The 20,912-nt window shown below is 41.6% G+C and overlaps 1 protein-coding gene across 2 annotated transcripts in view; it reads left to right on the top strand.

Annotated features, from left to right (window-relative positions):
• Positions 1-20,558, top strand: part of PRICKLE2 (prickle planar cell polarity protein 2) — a 359,846-nt gene extending 339,288 nt beyond the window's left edge. For both annotated transcript variants that reach the window (XM_089675996.1, XM_089675997.1), the window contains one exon: positions 12,835-20,558. In XM_089675996.1, coding sequence (XP_089532122.1) covers positions 12,835-13,694 — 860 coding nt within the window. In that variant the 3' untranslated portion in view covers positions 13,695-20,558. The remainder of the gene's footprint in view (positions 1-12,834) is intronic.
• The last annotated feature ends 354 nt before the right edge of the window (positions 20,559-20,912 follow it).

The following is a 20,912-nucleotide window of genomic DNA, read 5'->3' as shown; positions in this document are numbered from 1 at the left end:
GGGGTGCGTTGAGGAGTAGAGAGATAGATTTGTGTGTCATCAGCATAGAAATGGTATTGGAAACCATGGGAAGCTATCAGTTGACCCAAGGAAGAGGTGTAGATCGAGAATAGGAGAGGTCCAAGGACAGAACCTTCGGGGACCCCGACAGTAAGAGGAGTAGGAGAGGAAAAGGTAGAGTTGTAAGTGACACTGAAAGTGCAGTGAGATAGGTAAGATTCAAACCAATGGAGAGTACAGTTTCGGAGACCAAGTAAATAGAGTTTTTTGAGGAGGAGGGGGTGGTCAACTGTGTCAAAGGCAGCAAAGAGGTCCAAGAGTAAGAGTACAGAATTTTTTAGCAATTAGTAAGTAATTTGTGAGTTTTAGGAGAGCAGTTTCTGTGGAGTGTTGTGGGTGAGATCCAGACTGAAGGGGATCGAGAAGGTTATTCTCAATAAGGTGGCAGCTCAGCCGGTTGTAGACTAAACATTCAAGGAGTTTGGAGGCAAAAGAGAATAAGGAGATTGGTCTTAAGTTGCTAAGACTGGTGGGGTCCAGTGAGGCCTTTTTAAGTATGGGGGTGACTAGTGCATGTTTTAGAGTTGGGGAAGATGCCAGTAGAAAGGGAGAGATTGAAGATATGAGTTAAAGAGTGAAGGATAGAGCCAGAGGATGACCGTAGTATTTACGAGGGAACGGTCCAGGGGACAGGTGGGTAGGTGGGCTTTAGAAAGAAGTTTACCAACCTCCTCTGTAGTAGCTGGGTTAAATAAGGGAAGTATAGATTGTGCAGGTGGACAAGGAGTGTAGGGGGAGGGAGATATCTATACTTAGTTACATAGTTAGTCTGGCTGAAAAAAGACAAAAGTCCATCCAGTTCAACCATAAAAAAAAAAAAAAGTGGAGAAAAGTACAGATCTCGTGACGAATTGTATCAATCTTATTTTTGTAGTGATTAGCGATTTCCTGGGCAGTGAGTGGTTAGTGGGTGGAGGTAAAGAAGGATGAAGTAGAGAGTTAAAGTTAGAAAAAAGTTCACAGGGATTGCGTTAGAGGGTGTTAATGAGAATGATAAAATAGGTCTGTTTGGCAATGTGGAGACAGGAGTTGTATTTTTGAAGGGCAGATTTATATTGGTCGAAGTCTTGCTGGGTCTTAGTCTTATGCCATAGACGCTCCAGAGTACGGCTGCATTTTTTGAGGCATCTGGTATTGTCTGTTTGCCAGGGCTGTAGGGTCGGGGCCTAATTCTTGGTGTAGTGTCCACGGTGGATGACCATGAACTGTGGTAGACAGAAGTGGCCAGGTTCAGCAGGACAGGGCTGAGATTTTTTCATAGAGACAATCTGTTGCAAAAAAAAGAAGAGAGGGGTTAAGATCACGAAGGTTTCTATGAGTAACTGTTTGGTAGTTGGAAGACAAGGAGGAGGAAGCCAAGGAGAGAGTGAAGCTAATAAGAGAGTGATCAGAGATAGGAAAAAGACAGTTGGTGAGGTTGCAAGGAGTGCATAGGTAGGAGAATACAAGGTCGAGGCAGTTACCATTTGGAGTGAGTAGAAGCATGTTTTAGGTCAAAAGAAGTGGTTAGGCTCAGACGTTTAGAGGTAGCAGGAGTGTTAAGATTAACAGGGATGTTGAAGTCACCAAGAATGATTGTAGGAATTTCAGAAGAGAGAAAGCAAGGCAGTCAGGCAGAGAGGTCTTCAAGGAAGCTTGATACCTGTCCAGGAGGCCGATAGATCACAGCAATTTTTAAAGAAACTGGAGAGAATGGACGAATAGAGTGAACTTCAAATGAGGAGAGGGAGGTGAATGAAGGACCTGAAAAGTGCTTTGAGGGGATAGGAGGATTCCAACTCCACCTCCTTTCCGTCCACTGGGCCTGGGAGAGTGAGTCCAGAGAAAACCACCATGGGAGAGGGCAGCAGGAGAGGGAAAGTCAGATTCATGAAACCAGGTTTCCGTGATTGCAAGCATGTTAAAGGAGTTTGCGATAAAAAGGTCATGGACAGAGGTGAGTTTGTTACAGACAGAGCGGGCATTCCAAAGAGGACAGGAAAAGGGAAGGCTGGTTCTAGGAAGAAGAGGTGAAGGAGAGAGAGTTTGAAGAGACAAGATACAACTGTGAGAAGGAGTAGGGAGTTCATGCTACAGAGTGGTGAGATGAAGAAGCAGACTGGGTAACATGAAAGCTGGATGGGGAAACAGATCACCTGTAGTCTGATTAGTATTTGAAGTTTTCTGTGGTTTCTCGCTTTGTGCATTCGCTGAAGTGCAGAGCCGAAATGCAATGCTCAATACTTAAGCCACGATCAATACTTTAGCCAAAATGATAGTTGCCAATGCTGCCCCTGGCTGTGCCTCCCCTAAGGAAGGCCTAAATTTATACTGAGTTGGGTGGGGGTATTGCCAATTAATCAATTAGGAATGCATAGCAGAGACATAAGGCTAGCAGGGCAAACTTCTCACACCAGAGGAGGACTACAAGAGACAACAGGAGAGTAGGAGGGCAGAGTTGTAAAGAATATGATCAGCTCATAAATTTAGGTTAGACAATAAGAGCAAAATAAACACCACAGTAATATGGACTGAGTTAAAGATTTTGGAAGCAGTAAGAATTACCAATAAGAACACTGATCGTTATGAATCAGCTTCAGTTAGAGGTGGATTTTAAAAGCAGCATAGATTACCATGTAGCCAGGGTGAATTAGCATTCATACATGACATGGGTGATAATACAGATGGATATTGCTTGCAGACATTTACCATATAGCAGTGCAGGGTGAATTGGCATTCATACATGGCATGGGTGATAGTACTCCCATGCCGTGTATGGTGCAAAATCTGGTGCAGCTCTGCATAGAAACCAATCAGTTTCCATGTTTTATTGTTAAAACCTAATTGAACAAGCTAATCCATCTGTACTATCACCTATGCCATGTATGAATGCTAATTCACCCTACATTGCACACGAGAGTCCTGTGCTATGGCACAGTACTCTGAAGGAACGGCACGAGTATGCCGTTCCTTCAGAGCGCATGCGCCGGTATGAAGGAATGCGATTTAGTAAAACTGGTGCATTCAGAATCCGGTGCAGCTGTGCATAGTAACCAATCAGCTTCTAACGTCAGCTTGTTCAATTAGGTTTTAACAATAAAACCTGGAAGCTGACTGGTTTCTATGCAGAGCTGCACCAGATTTTGCACCATGTAGTTTTAGTAAATAACCCCAATTGTGTCCTCCAGACCACTGTGGCTCCATAAAATCATACACAGCATGTGATCATGTGCTCTCGGCTGAAGAGAAGAATTAAACTAGAAATAACCAAGCTTAAAACTGCTCCTACCTCCCTTCTAACTCCTATACTAACTACCCTGTAAAAGGAAGATGCTTATAATTATCTATTTACAGTGGGCAGCACAGTGGCTAAATGGTTAGCACTTCCGCCTGGCAGTACTAGGGTCGTCCTTTCGAATCCCAAACGACACCACCTGCCTGGAGTTTGCATGTTCTCCCTGTGCCTGCGTAGGTTTCCTCCCACACTCCAAAGACATGCTGGTAGGTTAATTGGCTCCTGTCTAAATTGTCCCTAGTATGTGTATGTATGAATGTGAGTTAGGGACCTTAGATTGTACACCCCTTGAGGGTTAGGGACTGATATGAATGTACAATATATATATATATATATATATATACAGTCATGGCCGAAATTGTTGGCACCCTTGATATTTCTCCAGGAAATCATGTATTTCTCACGAAACGTATTGCATTAACACATGTTTTGCTATACACATGTTTATTCCCTTTGTGTGTATTGGGACAAAACAAAAAAAGGGAGGAAAGAAAGCAAATTCGACATAATGTCACACAAACCTCCAAAAATGGGCTGGACAAAAGTATTGGCACCCTTTCACAACTGCGGATAAATAAGAATGTTACAAGCATGTGATGCTCCTGTAAACTCACCTGGGGCAAGTAACAGGTGTGGGCAATATAGAAATCACACCTGAAAGCAGATAAAAAGGAGAGACGTTCACTTAACCTTTGCATTGTGTGTCTGTCTGTGCCACACTAAGCATGGACAACAGAAAGAGGAGACGAGAACTGTCTGAGGACCTGAGAACCAAAATTGTGGCAAAATATCAACAATCTCAAGGTTACAAGTCCATCTCCAGAGAACTAGATTTGCCTTTGTCCACAGTGCGCAACATTATCAAGAAGTTTGCAACCCATGGCACTGTAGCTAATCTCCCTGGTCGTGGACGGATGAGGAAAATTGATGAAAGATTGCAACGCAGAATAGTCCGGATGGTGGATAAGCAGCCCCAAACATGTTCCAAAGACATTCAAGCTGTCCTGCAGGCTCAGGGAGCATCAGTGTCAGCGCGAACTATCCGTCGACATTTAAATGAAATGAAACGCTATGGCAGGAGACCCAGGAGGACCCCACTGCTGACACAGAGACATAAAAAAGCAAGACTACAGTTTGCCAAAATGTACTTGAGTAAGCCAAAAGCCTTCTGGGAAAACGTCTTGTGGACAGATGAGACCAAGATAGAGCTTTTCGGTAAAGCACATCATTCTACTGTTTACCGAAAACGGAATGAGGCCTACAAAGAACAAAACACAGTACCTACGGTAAAATATGGTGGAGGTTCAATGATGTTTTGGGGTTGTTTTGCTGCCTCTGGCACTGGGTGCCTTGACTGTGTGCAAGGCATCATGAAATCTGAGGATTACCAAAGGATTTTGGGTCGCACTGTAGGGCCCAGTGTCAGAAAGCTGGGTTTGCGTCCAAGATCCTGGGTCTTCCAGCAGGACAATGACCCCAAACATACGTCAAAAAGCACTCAGAAATGGATGGCAAAGAAGCGCTGGAGAGTTCTGAAGTGGCCAGCAATGAGCCCAGATCTAAATCCCATTGAACACCTGTGGAGAGATCTTAAAATTGCTGTTGGGAAAAGGTGTCCTTCCAATAAGAGAGACCTGGAGCTGTTTGCAAAGGAAGAGTGGTCCAAAATTCCGGGTGAGAGGTGTCAGAAGCTTATTGATGGTTATAGGAAGCGACTGATTTCAGTTATGTTTTCCAAAGGGTGTGCAACCAAATATTAAGTTAAGGGTGCCAATACTTTTGTCCAGCCCATTTTTGGGGTTTTGTGTGACATTATGTCATATTTGCTTTTCTGCCTCTGTTTTATATTTGTTCCAATACATACAAAGGGAATAAACATGTGTATAGCAAAACATGTGTTAATGCAATACCTTTTTTGTGTGAAATACTTGATTTTCAGGAAAAATATCAAGGGTGCCAACAATTTCGGCCATGACTGTATATGTGTAAAGTGCTGCGTAAATGGACGGCGCTATATAAGTACCTGAAATAAAAAATAAATAATACAGGGAGCTCTGGTCTGGTCACATGATCAGCTCACAGCGGCCGGCTTAAGAGGAGAGGAGAGACAACCAACAACCGATGCCTAATAATAAGCCTATAGGTGACACCACCACCCAGACATTCCATCTGTTGTTGCTGTTCTCTCCTCTCCTTTGAAACCAGCCACTGGGGAGATCACATGACCAGAGCAGAGCACTGTGAGAATAGGTAAGCAGATGCATCTTCATTTTATAGGGTAGAAAGTATAAGAGTTAGAATGTGGGTGGGACCCAATTAACATTGTTCTACCCTGGACTTCTACTTAAAATTCCAGGAAGAGCTACTGATTGGCCATCTCTGGGTGACTTCCTTTTAGCGGAGAACACATGACCAGTGCCTAAGTACGGGTTATGTGACTAGCTGCCATGAGAACATTGTTTTCTTCAAAAAAAATATTCTTAAAGTGATAGTGAACTGGATGTAAAAAAATAAGGTAAGGTAATAAATAAGGCAAGATAATGTCATAATGTGCTAGTATGCATCGCATACCAGCACATTATGAAGGACTTACCTTAAAGCGAAGCCCTCCAGCAGTGTGCTGTCACCACTGTAGAGGCTTCCATCTTCACCTGGTCTTCCTTCCGGGTTCGCAAGCTCCAGCCATCTGACTGGCCGAGCCACGCTTGCACGCGGGAGTCCCGGAACGGCATGCCTTTCCTTCAGAGCGCATGCGCCAGCTTTAGAAAAGAGCGAATATCTCCTGATTGGTGCACGTTTAGGAGATATTCATTTTACCTACAGGTAAGCTTTATTGTAAAAAAAGTTAAAATAAAGAGTTTACTACCACTTTAATATTAAAGGTAAAATTATATCTACATCAGTTCTATTTAAATATTGTGCATAATACCCCTATGTGCCTGAGCTGAAATGTGCTGTGTATCAAATTAAATCTTACAAAAGAGATTTAAAGTGGAATAAAATGTTCTGCTGATCCCTATAATCTGCATGTAGCAGACAGGAAAGCAAAAATGCATCTACACAGCTTAGTTTTGTATATTGTAGATTGCTGATGTCCCATAAGAAAAGAATAATGCTCACTCCATTGCTTAAGATTCTGCTGAGAGCCCTGCGCTTCAGTGATTGACACATATGCTTAATGCTGAAAAGATACGCCCCAGGGATAGGAAACCGCTCGCTGACTAGAGGATGTAGTTTTTGCAGATGGTTGGCTGTATTGCACATTCCTCAGCTAATGACTGCCGGGAAGCAATCTCTGGGATCTATATGGTGTGGTGTTTATTTGCCATTATAAAGGAGTTGAAGTTATACTTGCTTGGTAATAATTCAGCCCTTAGTGGGCTCAGTTACACAATTGCTATACATCTGTACAGTGTCTTTACAAGGACAGGTCACTGATCTTCTTCCAGCTTGGCCAGTTAGTTGCAGGTTTAAAAAAAGCACTCCAAGCAAAAAGCTAAGTACACAGTTTAGGTATACAGTCATGGCCGAAATTGTTGGCACCCTTGATATTTTTCCTGAAAATCAAGTATTTCACACAAAAAAGGTATTGCATTAACACATGTTTTGCTATACACATGTTTATTCCCTTTGTATGTATTGGAACAAATATAAAACAGAGGCAGAAAAGCAAATATGACATAATGTCACACAAAACCCCAAAAATGGGCTGGACAAAAGTATTGGCACCCTTAACTTAATATTTGGTTGCACACCCTTTGGAAAACATAACTGAAATCAGTCGCTTCCTATAACCATCAATAAGCTTCTGACACCTCTCACCCGGAATTTTGGACCACTCTTCCTTTGCAAACAGCTCCAGGTCTCTCTTATTGGAAGGACACCTTTTCCCAACAGCAATTTTAAGATCTCTCCACAGGTGTTCAATGGGATTTAGATCTGGGCTCATTGCTGGCCACTTCAGAACTCTCCAGCGCTTCTTTGCCATCCATTTCTGAGTGCTTTTTGACGTATGTTTGGGGTCATTGTCCTGCTGGAAGACCCAGGATCTTGGACGCAAACCCAGCTTTCTGACACTGGGCCCTACAGTGCGACCCAAAATCCTTTGGTAATCCTCAGATTTCATGATGCCTTGCACACAGTCAAGGCACCCAGTGCCAGAGGCAGCAAAACAACCCCAAAACATCATTGAACCTCCACCATATTTTACCGTAGGTACTGTGTTTTGTTCTTTGTAGGCCTCATTCCGTTTTCGGTAAACAGTAGAATGATGTGCTTTACCGAAAAGCTCTATCTTGGTCTCATCTGTCCACAAGACGTTTTCCCAGAAGGCTTTTGGCTTACTCAAGTACATTTTGGCAAACTGTAGTCTTGCTTTTTTATGTCTCTGTGTCAGCAGTGGGGTCCTCCTGGGTCTCCTGCCATAGCGTTTCATTTCATTTAAATGTCGACGGATAGTTCGCGCTGACACTGATGCTCCCTGAGCCTGCAGGACAGCTTGAATGTCTTTGGAACATGTTTGGGGCTGCTTATCCACCATCCGGACTATTCTGCGTTGCAATCTTTCATCAATTTTCCTCATCCGTCCACGACCAGGGAGATTAGCTACAGTGCCATGGGTTGCAAACTTCTTGATAATGTTGCGCACTGTGGACAAAGGCAAATCTAGTTCTCTGGAGATGGACTTGTAACCTTGAGATTGTTGATATTTTGCCACAATTTTGGTTCTCAGGTCCTCAGACAGTTCTCGTCTCCTCTTTCTGTTGTCCATGCTTAGTGTGGCACAGACAGACACACAATGCAAAGGTTAAGTGAACGTCTCTCCTTTTTATCTGCTTTCAGGTGTGATTTCTATATTGCCCACACCTGTTACTTGCCCCAGGTGAGTTTACAGGAGCATCACATGCTTGTAACATTCTTATTTATCCGCAGTTGTGAAAGGGTGCCAATACTTTTGTCCAGCCCATTTTTGGAGGTTTGTGTGACATTATGTCGAATTTGCTTTCTTTCCTCCCTTTTTTTGTTTTGTCCCAATACACACAAAGGGAATAAACATGTGTATAGCAAAACATGTGTTAATGCAATACGTTTCGTGAGAAATACATGATTTCCTGGAGAAATATCAAGGGTGCCAACAATTTCGGCCATGACTGTATGTAGGTGAAATGTTTACCTGCCAAAAGATTTATAAATTGGTCCAACCAATTTTGTGATCCAGGCATCACTACCTGAAAGTAAAGCTAGTACCTAGACCTTGAAGACCAGCCTTTCTCAACCATGGTTCCTCCAGAGGTTGCTAGTGGTTCCTTGAGCAATGATCAATTTTTGCCAATTAGATATGTAATCAGCCAATTCTCTTTTTAGCTATCTGTAAGGGAGAGCATTCTTGCCGCGGACCACCAATGTAAGAAGCTCTCCTCCTACTGACCACCAGAATAATGTAGTGTGATTATTGGCAGGGTTCCCTGAAACCTAACAGTTATTTCAAGGGTTCCTCTGTGTGAAAAAAGCTGCTGTAGACTACATAGCAGTTGAGTTTTATACTCTGGTCCTGGATCAAGCCCAGTCTGTGATTGGATAGTGATAGTTCTGCAGCACTCTGGTTAGGTCGTCCATGTGCTCCACGCTACTGTATGCATGTTTCCTGGCAGCAGCACACTACAGTAAAACCTTATTGGCTCAAATTGTTGGCCGTCACTCTCCCTGTGTGTTCCTAAAAAACTATAGCTGCTGATTTTTAAAAAACAGACACTTACCTGTCCCTCGATCCAGCGGTGTGCTCACCACAGCCGGTTCCACTGGTTATCCTCTTTCCCCGGTACTGGCATCTAAGGGTGGGCACCTGGATGTGACAGCTTGCGGCTTCACAGCTGGGTTCCCACTGTGCATGTGCAAGTAGCGCTGCACCTTGTGAATGGTCCGGTAGTCTTCTGGGACCTGTCACATGTCCCAGAAGACTACGGGGAGGAAGGGGGGAGGACAACTTTCAATTGCCTAGGCGGAGAGGAGATAATAGTGGAGCAATGGTACAGAGTCTGCAGAATTAGGTGGATCATAAGATTATGTTTATTACTTTACATCTCATTTTCCAGGTGAAAAAAAAAGTGCAAAAATGCTCCAAAATAGCCTGTATACATCCACACCCAGGGCTGAAAGTAGCCTAATGCCTTGTACACGTGATGAGAATATTAGACGAATTATCGTCTGTTGTTTTTTGGGGGGGTTTTAGCATGCTAGTATATCGATAATGAAGAGGTTACTAAGGTTAGGAAAATTCTCGTACGACAATACAACTTTGGAAGTGATGTAATGTAAAGTATTCTTTCGTTTCTGAGCATATGCGGTCTTGGTCACTCAATTTTGTTTTTTAAAACATACTGTACTGATTGAGTGGATATTGTTTGTTCTGGTATCGTATGAGAAAACTTTTCATGCTTGTTCCTTCAGATAGTTTTTCAGAAATGAACTGTGGTGATCGGTTCTCAAAAGCTGTGTACTCACAATCAGATTATTGGATGATCGCTTCAAAAGCAGATTTTCTCATCATGTGTACCAGGCTTAGGGTGCCATGACATGCTTTTTGTTTTACTATTAATCCTTTATGACTGTTTTGATTTCCTGTTGCATATTCCAACATAAGTTAAATAACAGACTGGCGTCCTGTCTACCAAGTGGCTGGGGCTGTTGATTGGGTGCTCCGGTACCACGTACTGCATTGTGGAATGTTTGTGAATGCATGTCTTATGTTCTGACATTTAGGAATTTATTTACATGGGATAGAATGGGGTACAGGGGATAGGCAGTAAAACAAAAGATATGCTGTGGCTGGTTGTGGTGCCTCATCTTCTGCATGAAGGATGGTTTATAGGTTTTTGTCAGTCCACAAACATTTATATAACAGTTTTGGATGCATACTGGATCACCTGCAAGGTTCGCTCTTGAAGTCTCTGGAGATGAGATCTGTAGCCTTCTTTTGCGGCCTAAGGTACAAGTAGGAAGGAAAAATAGACTTCATTTAACAGTATTCTTTTTTTTTTTTTGCTACCAGTTTTTAGTGTTAAAACACACTATTACTTTGTCTATTCAGTTCAATAGAACAGTGTCTGCACATAACTGACCTCAAGATATGTATAGTTACACAGCCATGCATACTTACCTAGCCATGCTTCTTGTCACCTCCCTTGACTGTCAGAGCTTCTTTATATGGAGGGGGGCGGGGTGGTACCTGACCTCCCAAATGTAACTGTACTTGGGTCTAAACGGCCAATCACTAAGCCTAACAACTATCACGTGGTAAGTATCATAATGTTGACCCCTTCTGTTTAGATGTGGAGGTGGGAAGAGAACATGGTTGAACAGGTACATATGTCTAGGGTTGGGGGCTATATGCAGATACTGTGTCTTTGCCCTGAGTTGATAACATGCCGGTGTTTCTTTAAGATGTATAAAATAAAGTGATAACTGTTATTCAGTGCAGGGAATTACCATCACTACCATCATATTACTGCCAATACTACTACTTGTAGCTTAATAAGCAGAAGGTGATTACCAAGCAAAGAGAAACATGTAGTTAAATTACCCGTATGGGAGCCTATAAATGGATTTTTTTTTTCTGTCTAGTGCTAAAATGTACACAGGTGGCCTGATGTTTGCCTGCTGCAGTTAATTAATGCAGCCTGGTCACACCTCTGCCTCCAGCCAGTGTTTGGACACTGAAAGAGCAGCAGTAGGCTGATGAGGTCATCCCTCTGCTCTTTGCTCTTGTTAGCAAGTTCCCTTTCAGCACATGTGCATGCAGCAGGGTCCTACATTACAGGGATTACAAGTGGCTGAAACAAAGTCAAATTCAGGTTCTTACAAAAGTTGCAAATGAAAATACATTGTATACATTGTAAAATGATTGTAGCATACCTGCTTGTTAAAGTATCACATCCCAAATGAGAAACCCTTTAATCTAGTACTAATGCTCTAAGCCAGTGGTTCTCAACCTGTGGGTCGTTACCCCTTTGGGGGTCGAACGACCCTTTCACAGGGGTCCCCTAAGACCATCAGAAAACACATATTTCCAATGTGTAAAGAGCAGCTACTGTGTTGAAAGCAGCTACTCTGTTAAAAGCAGCTACTGTGCTGAAAGCAGCAGTATTGGAGGTAAAACGACACTCATGAATTATAATTACTGGGTAAATAATGTTATGATTGGGGGTCACCACAACATGAGGAACTGTATTAAAGGGTCACGGCATTAGGAAGGTTGAGAACCACTGCTTTAAGTTGTACTTGTGCAACTACTAAAAATAAAGTTTGTAGCTCAATCAAACAAGGAAAATTCCAAAAGAGAAGGATGGCTGGCTATCAAATCAGCATTGCAAGAGAAAACACAAGAGGGTGCACTCTCCTCGTGCATTACGTGGTATAAAATATTTTTTATGAAAATAAGTAGCAAGTGGATACTCACATAAGGACCATAAAAACAGAGAAGGAGCCAAATGTTTCAGTCCCAGACAACGGGGGTCCTATAAAACAACTACTCGGTTGAAATAGCTGACACATTTCGGGAGATGCGTTCCCTTCCTCAGACCTAAGGCAAGCGGACAAGCGAATGCCCCATATATAGGGGAAAACCATGTGGAGACCAGAACCACACCCCCTCCATGTGGAAATAACTGAGGTGGAGCCAACCAGGGACCCCCCAACAATAACGTCCTAAAGCAGGAGAATTAAAATTATGGGGCATTGGCTTGTCCGGTTGCCTTAGCTCTGAAGAAGGGAGTGCATCTCCCGAAACGTGTCCGCTATTTCAACCGGGTAGTTGTTTTATAGGACCCCCGTTGTCTGGAACTGAAAGATTTGGCTCCTTGTCTGTTTTTATGGTCCTTATATGAGTATGCACTTGTTACTTATTTTCCAATAAAATATTTTAGACCACGGTAATGCTCGAGGAGAGTGCGTCCCTCTTGTGTTTTCTCTTGTCAGTGATAAGACTCCCCTATCTTCAGAGGCCTGCACTTCATCAAGTGACAGATACCGTGTTACACTGTGAAGCACGAAGATTTGAGTGCTGGTGGGTTTTTTTACTTTAAATCAAATCAGCATTGATGATACTGTTTTGTGTGAGAGTCAGCTGTTCTACTATTCTAAGAATGACTGGTGCAGAAGAGACCAAGGAAAAGCAGCTGCCCCCTTATCTACAATGGCAACAAATTTGAAGGTGGCCAATAGAAGAGGAAAAACCCTTTTTTAACATATATCCCATAAATATAAGCATTTGTTATGTTCTATTAAAGTTCTGGTGCATCTTTACAGCTGTGATATGTGAATGTTCTATGTGCCTAGCGAACAAAGGTTCTGTTGAAACATCTGCTCTTTTAATACATAGGAATTAAGTAAACAGCATGAACGTCTGTTTACAATTTTAACTACACCCAATTATATTGACTTCATATTATTTGTCAGTATTACTTAGAACTTGAAGTAACAATACTTGGTCTTTTTTTTTTAAGGTGCATCCATGGATGGAGGTCCTAAACGTCAAGAACACCTTTCTCGCTTTTCAATGCCCGATCTAAGCAAAGATTCTGGAATGAACGTTTCAGAGAAAATGAGTAACATGGGAACCCTGAACTCTTCTTCTCAGTTCCGTAGTGTAGAATCCGTCCGGAGCCTTCTCTCTGCACAACAGTATCAAGATATGGCTCGCGATCTGGGTAACCCTGGAAAATACCGGGACCTTCCACAGCAGCTAAGAATGCATCAGTCATTTCAGTTTGATGATGGTGTGAATGATGTAGCTGGCCAGGGCAGTGTCAAAGTGACCCCAATGAGTGAGAGGACAAGGAGAAGGGCTCAGTCAAGGGAAAGTGAACAGCATTATCGCCGCCATCATCAAAGGAGGTCGAGGCGTTCTCGTTCAGACAATGCTCTTCATCTGGCCACTGAGCAGTGCAGTAAAATGAAAGAAAAACCACTCTTGAGAGCCCGGGAAGACTACGAACGATTTATGCAACAAAGGGGAGGAAGAGATCAGATGGATCAAGTTGTCAGAAGAGAAATGTACAACCGGTATCAAAGAACTGCCTCTGATCTGGCTTTACAAAACCACCTCTGCGATAGGTGGGGCCAACCCATGAATGAATATGATTGGTGTTCTACCTGTTCCTCTTCCTCAGAGTCAGACAATGAAGGATATTTCTTAGGAGAACCAATTCCGCAACCAACCCGTCTGAGATATGTAACTAGCGATGATCTTATGCATCAGTATGGTCAATGTGTTGGCGGAATACCCAAGTCTTCCACTTTGGGTGGTCGAGGACAATTACATAGCAGAAAAAGGAGAAAGAGCAAAAATTGTATTATTTCCTAGTGTTTGCTTCTAAGACCTACGCATTACTGTGTAAATTATTTCATCCCTGTGAACTGGTCCATATTTTGAACATCGTTGTTTTATAACAAAAGAAGATGACCTTGTACATTCTCCCTGTCATGACCGTTTTGCGATTCAAGACTGAATTACAGTATATGGTATATAATAGCCTTGATTGTTGATATAGTGAATTTTGGGTTTAAATGCACATTTCACTTTATTTCTTCAATAGTTCAGTCCGCCAAAAATACTGCCTTGCTTTGGTCCATCTAGAGATCAGCTCTAGTATTGAATGTATGCCGTACCCAGACGTACAGTATGCTGCTTGACCCCATCGCCGTACCATAAACTCTCTACTTTTCTCCTTTTATTTTCCTCCCCCTTTACGTTCTGTTTTTATTATTTTGGCACTCATATATTTTTTTTTCAAGTATTTTACTTCTCAGATAATGCTAACATTTATTTATTTTATGCACTCCTTGTAAATGGAATGTAAATGAAAGTTCTCATAAACTATTTTTGTATTTTGTAATATCAAATGAGTCTATACGTTTTAGAATAATATGGATATAATGGACCTGCATGCTGAACTCACAGATGTCTGGTTGGTTTAAATTCCCAAACTGCCGTTTTGGTTTTTTTTTTCTTCTAAACTGTGTAATTTATACCTAAAGGATGTGTGGGTATAGCCAACGAATTCAGCGGTTAAGCAATAGTACAAATGGTAGATTATATTTATGCCACCAGAAAGAGTATTTTTTTTTGTTTGTTTGGCAAATAGGATTTATGAAGTATAGCACCTTACCGAAATTATTTTTTTCCTTTAAGTTTTATATATAGCTATATATATATGCATATGCACAATTCGATCTTTAGGCAAAGTAAACTAGCTAAGTTATAATTGAATTTAGCAAAGTTCAAGCACATTCTTACTCCAATGTGGGATGCAGTTATACTGTCTACACAAGCATATTTAAATAGTCAATCTAAGTTCATGACAAAACTTTACTGATATTCAAGTTTCTGTGTCATGTGTTAGACCAGAAGCTTCAAAAGTCACGCACTTGCTGCAGACTTATATCAGAGTACCTGGCTTGGAAAGATTGGGAAAAAGATACATTTACAGTTGTAGATCTTAAAATGACTGTAGCGTAATTCAGGAGTAAATAGGGAGCGTATAGAGGCTCTGGCTGAGATAGAAAGTTGTTATATAGTTAGATTTTAAACACACCTACTGTATATACTACTGTCTGCAATGCAAACTCAGAATAAACAGGGTAATCCGTCTGCATAACTCATTTTTATTAATAAACCCAGAATATTTTGTGACCGGCAATAATAGAACGTTTAGTTCAAAGTTCAAACGATTTAATCTCAGGACCTCACTAGATACCCAGCATTCCAATTTCCAAGTACACAAATATGAAACAAAATCCTGAGGCTCCCTGCAGTGCAGGAATACCTTACTTGCTGAAGTGTTAACACCACAGTTACATGTGGCACAAGTGCTATCCGACTGTATTAACATCTGAATCCCATGGTACTAAGCCAAACAGTTTATATCCATAATGGAGAGGGAGCTATCAATACACATGAGGACACCTGACTTTAGTGGCAACCTGGAATCAGAATTATATAATGATGCATCTTAAACAATATATATCAAAGCTATATATGTTCCTGAATTAAACTTAAAATTAAATTAAAGTCCTATGGCAGCTGTTTTACCAGCCAAAGGATTTGCATTTCTGTCTATTCAGTCCTAATATTTACACAGCTCTGCAACACACGGTAGAAGACCTAATGTTTTTCTCTGCTGCAGTTAAAGTGGAGCTCCACCCAAAGGGGAAGTTCCGCTTTAAGGACTGCTCCCCATTAAGGATTGGCACCATTGTGGGGTGGGGGGAGCTGGTACCCGGATTTGACAGGTACCCACTTCCGGTCCGATTTCCTAGGCAATCGGAAGCGGAAAGTGTCCTCCCTCCCTCTCTCCCTGTAGTCTTTTGGGACACGTGACAGGTCCCAGAAGACTACAGGACCATTCATGAAGCCGCAAGATATCGCAGCCGAGTGCCCACACTGAAGATTCCGGCCTCCTGGAATACAAGACGGCCGGTGAAACGGGCTGCAAGGGACACACCACGGGACCCAGGGACAGGTAAGTAGCTGTTTTTAAAAAGTCAGCAGCTACAGTTTTTATAGCTGCTGACTTTTATTTTTTGACAGGGTGAGTGGAACTCCGCTTTAAGTAAAATTTACAGGTCTTGTCTTTTGTCCCAATCCTCAGCTTGTAACTGGAGAGTGAAGGAGAAGCAGCATACTGATGAACTCATCTCGGTCATTCTGCTCTCTTCTCCTATCAGCATGTTAGTGGTTAGCACTGCAGCCTAAATGGTTGGCTCCCCATGCTCCACCTCCCTAATAAAGTCTGATCTCTGCTTTACAATGGATTGAACCTTATATGAAGTCAAAGTCAGGTACTTAAATTGCTTGTACACTTATGGCAATTGTATTTATCAATGTTATTTCCCCCTATTCCATGTCCCATTATAACAGATGATTTTCAGCCTTCCTGCTGCTGAAAGCATCTCTTTAGATGAGTTATGTGTATTTATTAAATTTCATATGAAAATTCAATGGATGCCTTGACATTATGCTGCAGTTCTGCATTGGGCTGGGAACTGCCTGCAGCTTGATGATAAAAGGTAAATTGTACATGTGGCTGATTGCAGTGAAATACACGTGCCTCAGTTCACCCATCAAATATAAATTTGCCCCTTTGTTGTATAAAGCAGAAAAAAGAGAAATACTGTACCTTTATTGCTCCTGAACCTGGATGGATCACTGAAACGTAGGGCTGCTGAATTGTTACTATTATTATAGTAACACACCCCAACAAACCCCAAACCCATTTTAGATGGTTTAACTAAAATATCTAGGAGGATGAATTTTATACAGTCAAAGTTTATCAAGTCATTGGGGGAGATTTACTAAAACTACTGCACGCAGAATCTGGTGCGGCCTATGCATAGTAACCAATCAGCTTTCATGTTTTATTCTCAAAGCTTAGTTGAACAAGCTGAAATGTGAAACTGATTGGTTTCCATGCACAACTGCACCAGATTCTGGGTGCTCCAATATTAGTAAATCTCCCTTATTGCGGTGCTGTGGTGTTAACACTTAAAATAGAACTCAAAAAAGATTTTCTAATTTATAGGCAACATATAGAAATGTTAATTTAAACCCTGAAAGATGTACCTTTTGCCTTGAATTCTTCCTGAAAAAATTCAGTGCACATCCTGACTTGTCCTTAGACACTTCTATTCTGTAGCCTTACAGCCATATGTCTGCAGTGTGAGATCTTGGATCATCTAAGGTGCTGCTGCCTCTAACTATTTGTCTCAGGACATCTGGAGTAAGATTTTTGTGCTGCTCATTGTGCTCCTTGCTGGAGGAGAAGCTGTATTTGAGGAGTTGCAGTGCAAGGATCTCCCTGCTTCTACTTTATACATTCTTTTTGTCCTTCCTCCCTGTCTTCTGCTGCAAACCTAAATATTACCCCAAGAGTTATTAGTTCACCGGTCATAAGGGCAGCTTTGACATGAGAATAACTACTGTGCTAAGATGGCCACCTCCATACGAAGACACACAATGCAGAACAAGGCATGGTAAGTCAGTAATGGGAAAAGATCAGCTTCAAAAACCTTCAGGCAATACTGGTGGCCAGTCTTTTGCCCTCTGCTGGCCTTTTTTGGGCACAGCTTTTACTGTACTTGTCCTCAAATAAATGAAACACATTGCAAGGAACTCAGGGCCTATTTTCACATTTATGACTCACTTTTCTATATAGATTGCTCTGTCTTTCTGCAGCCCTTCCCCCTGTCCCATGTCATTGCCTGGTTGACGGGATGTAAGCTCATTGGTTAACGGGTGTGGAGAGTATGTAAACAGGGTAAAACTGGGTACTAATGCCCATGACACACATATATGGCTATAATGTTGTCTCTTAAGGAAGGAAACTTAAGTTAAGTTTATATTTTGCCCACACAACTTTTTACATTTTTGTTAGACTTTTTTTTTTTTTTACACCAAAGTGGACTTTGCATGGAAAAAAGCAACATTCAAGCATTATGATATACAACACCGACTCTTTGTAAAGTAAATGAATTGCATAAGTACTTTACTTTAAATCACAACCACTCGTACTGACTTTTAATTCAGCATTACTGAACTGATCTCCTTGCATCCTGGTCATGTGATATGTGATGTCAGCAAGGCTCCACATACATGTGTGAAGTTAGAGGCAGCAAGGTCAATGGAATCATCTGCCTCTATGGAGGATGGTCATAAATATGTCAGCTTCCTTTACATGGAATGGGTAGACCATAGGCTAATGGCACCGCTGACATTCTATCCAGAAATAATGCATTTATGTTGTGGATAGAATAGCTAAGGGTTAGAACCTATGACCAATATGCATTTCTGTCGTGTCATGTGCTTGTAGGGAACATGAGCACTGTCACTGGAAGTGGAAGTCCTACCAATGAGAATATAGACAGTCATAAAAACATTTCAGAGGTTCTACCTCTATTTTAAAGAGTTCTGTGAATGAATGAACTACAAATACCATCAGCCATTGCGGTCGACGGATTGTAGTTCTTAATGAACTGCGAGATTTCTGGTGAGTGCTCGCAAAATCATTGACTCTTCCTGAAATTCAGTAACTGCCTGGCCATATGGGTGGACAGTATACTGAGAGTCTGCAGGAGCCCTGCATTGCACCCATGATCTGCTGATTGCGGGTGTAGTGCTTTACAGGCTCCAGTGCAAAATAATAAATGCACATTTTTTTCATAACTTATCCTTTAAGATGGCTATACCGAATAGTCTGTCTTACACTTCTTGATCTCAGCTGCAAATGATTTGACTGCAGCAGATTTGATCACACACAGTGATAGTGAAATCTATCAGACATATTCAGTTTCTGAAACGTTCTTCAGCAGTTATGAACATTACCAAACTGACCCCTATGTGGTATGAGCAGATTTCATGGAGGTCTTAGCCTGAGAAATAGACACCTGCTGGCCAGACTGATCCCATTTTTTTACAATGTCATTGCCAAGGCTTGAGTTTCACCATCACTCAAGTTACACATGGGCAAATTTATGGGGACAGGAATAAAGAGAGGGAGAACGCAGAAGACGAGCAATGTGTGTAAGCTGAGACACATTTAACATGCAGATTCTGCTATATATTCCTCCTCTAGTGGTCAGAAATAGAATAGTGATTGCCAGTATAAAGCTGATCCATGACCAGATATAAGATGTGCACCTCTCTGGAATGTAAATGTGTCCTGAACGCAATGATAAATGTAGAACACGTGTTTAAAGAGCCAGGCCAACCCAGATGTACATGTCATTTTAAACCAACATTCTAGTACACCTCTCGGAGAGTGCACTGCGAAGATATATTCATTACCAGGTCAGGGGCACTTGCTTTAGCAGTTAGTATGAGGAATGGAAACAACCAACAAGACTCCATGGTGACTTCAAGCTATGTCAAGGAGACCTCTATGCTGAAGTCATCAATACATGTCAGAAGCCAGTGAGACTCTCAGTCCTCCAGATTCCAGTCGATAGTTTTTACTTCAAAGGTAAACTCCCAACAGCTTAATGAACAGGTGAAATACATATAAGGGAGGTATTTTACCTGCCAATTAAGTTTGTATTTCTGTCCATCCAGTCCTGAGATATACACAGCTCTTTCACATAGCACAGCTCTGTCTGGCAGAGAAGGAGACCTAAGTTTTTCTCTGCTGCAGTTAAGTAACGCTTACAGGTCTTGTCCCTCCCCCAGCCTGTGATTGGACAGGGAATGGAGAAACAACATACTGATCAGCTGATCTTTTTTTCACTCTGGATTTTCCTTCTGTGCTCCTTGGTCGCTCTGCAGCACAATGGATTGGCTTTTTGTGCTGCTTCTCCTTTCCCAGTCTGAGTGCTGCTGTACAAGGGATTTAAAGATTCTGATACCAGGTGTAGCTCAGTAACTTACAATGTTTGCACTCAGTACATTTAATGACGTATTCATGAATACAGAGATGTATTAATTGGTTCGTGCCTGGAATTACACTTCAAACTGATGTCAGAAAATGTAAATCATTACTAGATACGCTTCCTTCATAAATCCTCCCATCTAATAGATTATTAGCAAATGGAATTTGGTATTAGGTCCTATTCAGCATACCAGGTGTACTTCCCAACCACTGATAACCATAAAAGTCAAATTCTCCTGCAGTTCTACTTAATTCATGCCGTCCCGAGTGACCATTCTGCATAAGCCATGCGCTGTTTTGACAAGTCCCACACCTTACAAAACCAAGACAATCCCAGAGAGACTGGGACTGTTCAGAATTTGTTATAGACTCTGCTGAGCCCAAAAACACCAAGGATTTCATGGCATTTCTGTACAGTTGTTTTAAGATGTTGACTTTTCAAATACGTGTTTAAAAAAAAAAACTGAAATTGCAAATGGTGCTTTTGTTTTATCTGCATCAGACTTGTGAATTGTTCTATGCTCTGTGACTTGAGATATTTTATCTGCTTTCATTGACTGTAAGTATGGAAAGAATGGATCATTGCTGCTTTAAACCTGTGGTTTTTCCCATCTCCCCCCTTTCCAAGGGTCGGAGTTTGAAATCCAGAACAAGCATCGGAAGTAGTTTGTGCATAGTTGTACTGGACATGCCTTTCGCTTTTCTATGCTTTGAACTGCATATCTTGTGCTATCTGCAAGGTGTTCAACATCATTTGCTGTTCAGAATTAAATATTAAAACATATTCATTGTCCTGGATAAAAATTGGCTTTGATGTGTGCTGTGTGAATTTATTTTAAGTTTAGTCTTTTAATAGGTTTTGAACTGTTTTTATCTTGAACGGGAAGTCTTCCAAAATTAAATATTTTGGTATCAGGTGGAATTTTGTACTGTATATGTACTTGCCTTTAGCACAAGGGGGAGCACGAAAAACAAAGTAGAGTAAGGAGGGAATAGCCCCTTTAAGAGTCCAGTAAAAGTCCAAGTTTACTCATATATGACTACAGCTCCTTAGGGATGGACCGGGTAAATCCTCCAATCATAGAACTGTAAGCAGAAATGTAAACAAAGGGTGCAGCAGTTTAATAAAATCAATGAAAAAAAATACACTTATGCACTAACAT

The sequence above is a fragment of the Staurois parvus genome, unplaced genomic scaffold (assembly GCF_062004578.1).
Source record: "Staurois parvus isolate SC_StPar_1 unplaced genomic scaffold, SC_StPar_1.0 ptg000162l, whole genome shotgun sequence".
Taxonomy (NCBI): Eukaryota; Metazoa; Chordata; class Amphibia; order Anura; family Ranidae; genus Staurois; species Staurois parvus.
Note: the sequence above shows the minus strand (reverse complement) of the source record. Positions and strands in the feature narration are given on the sequence as shown.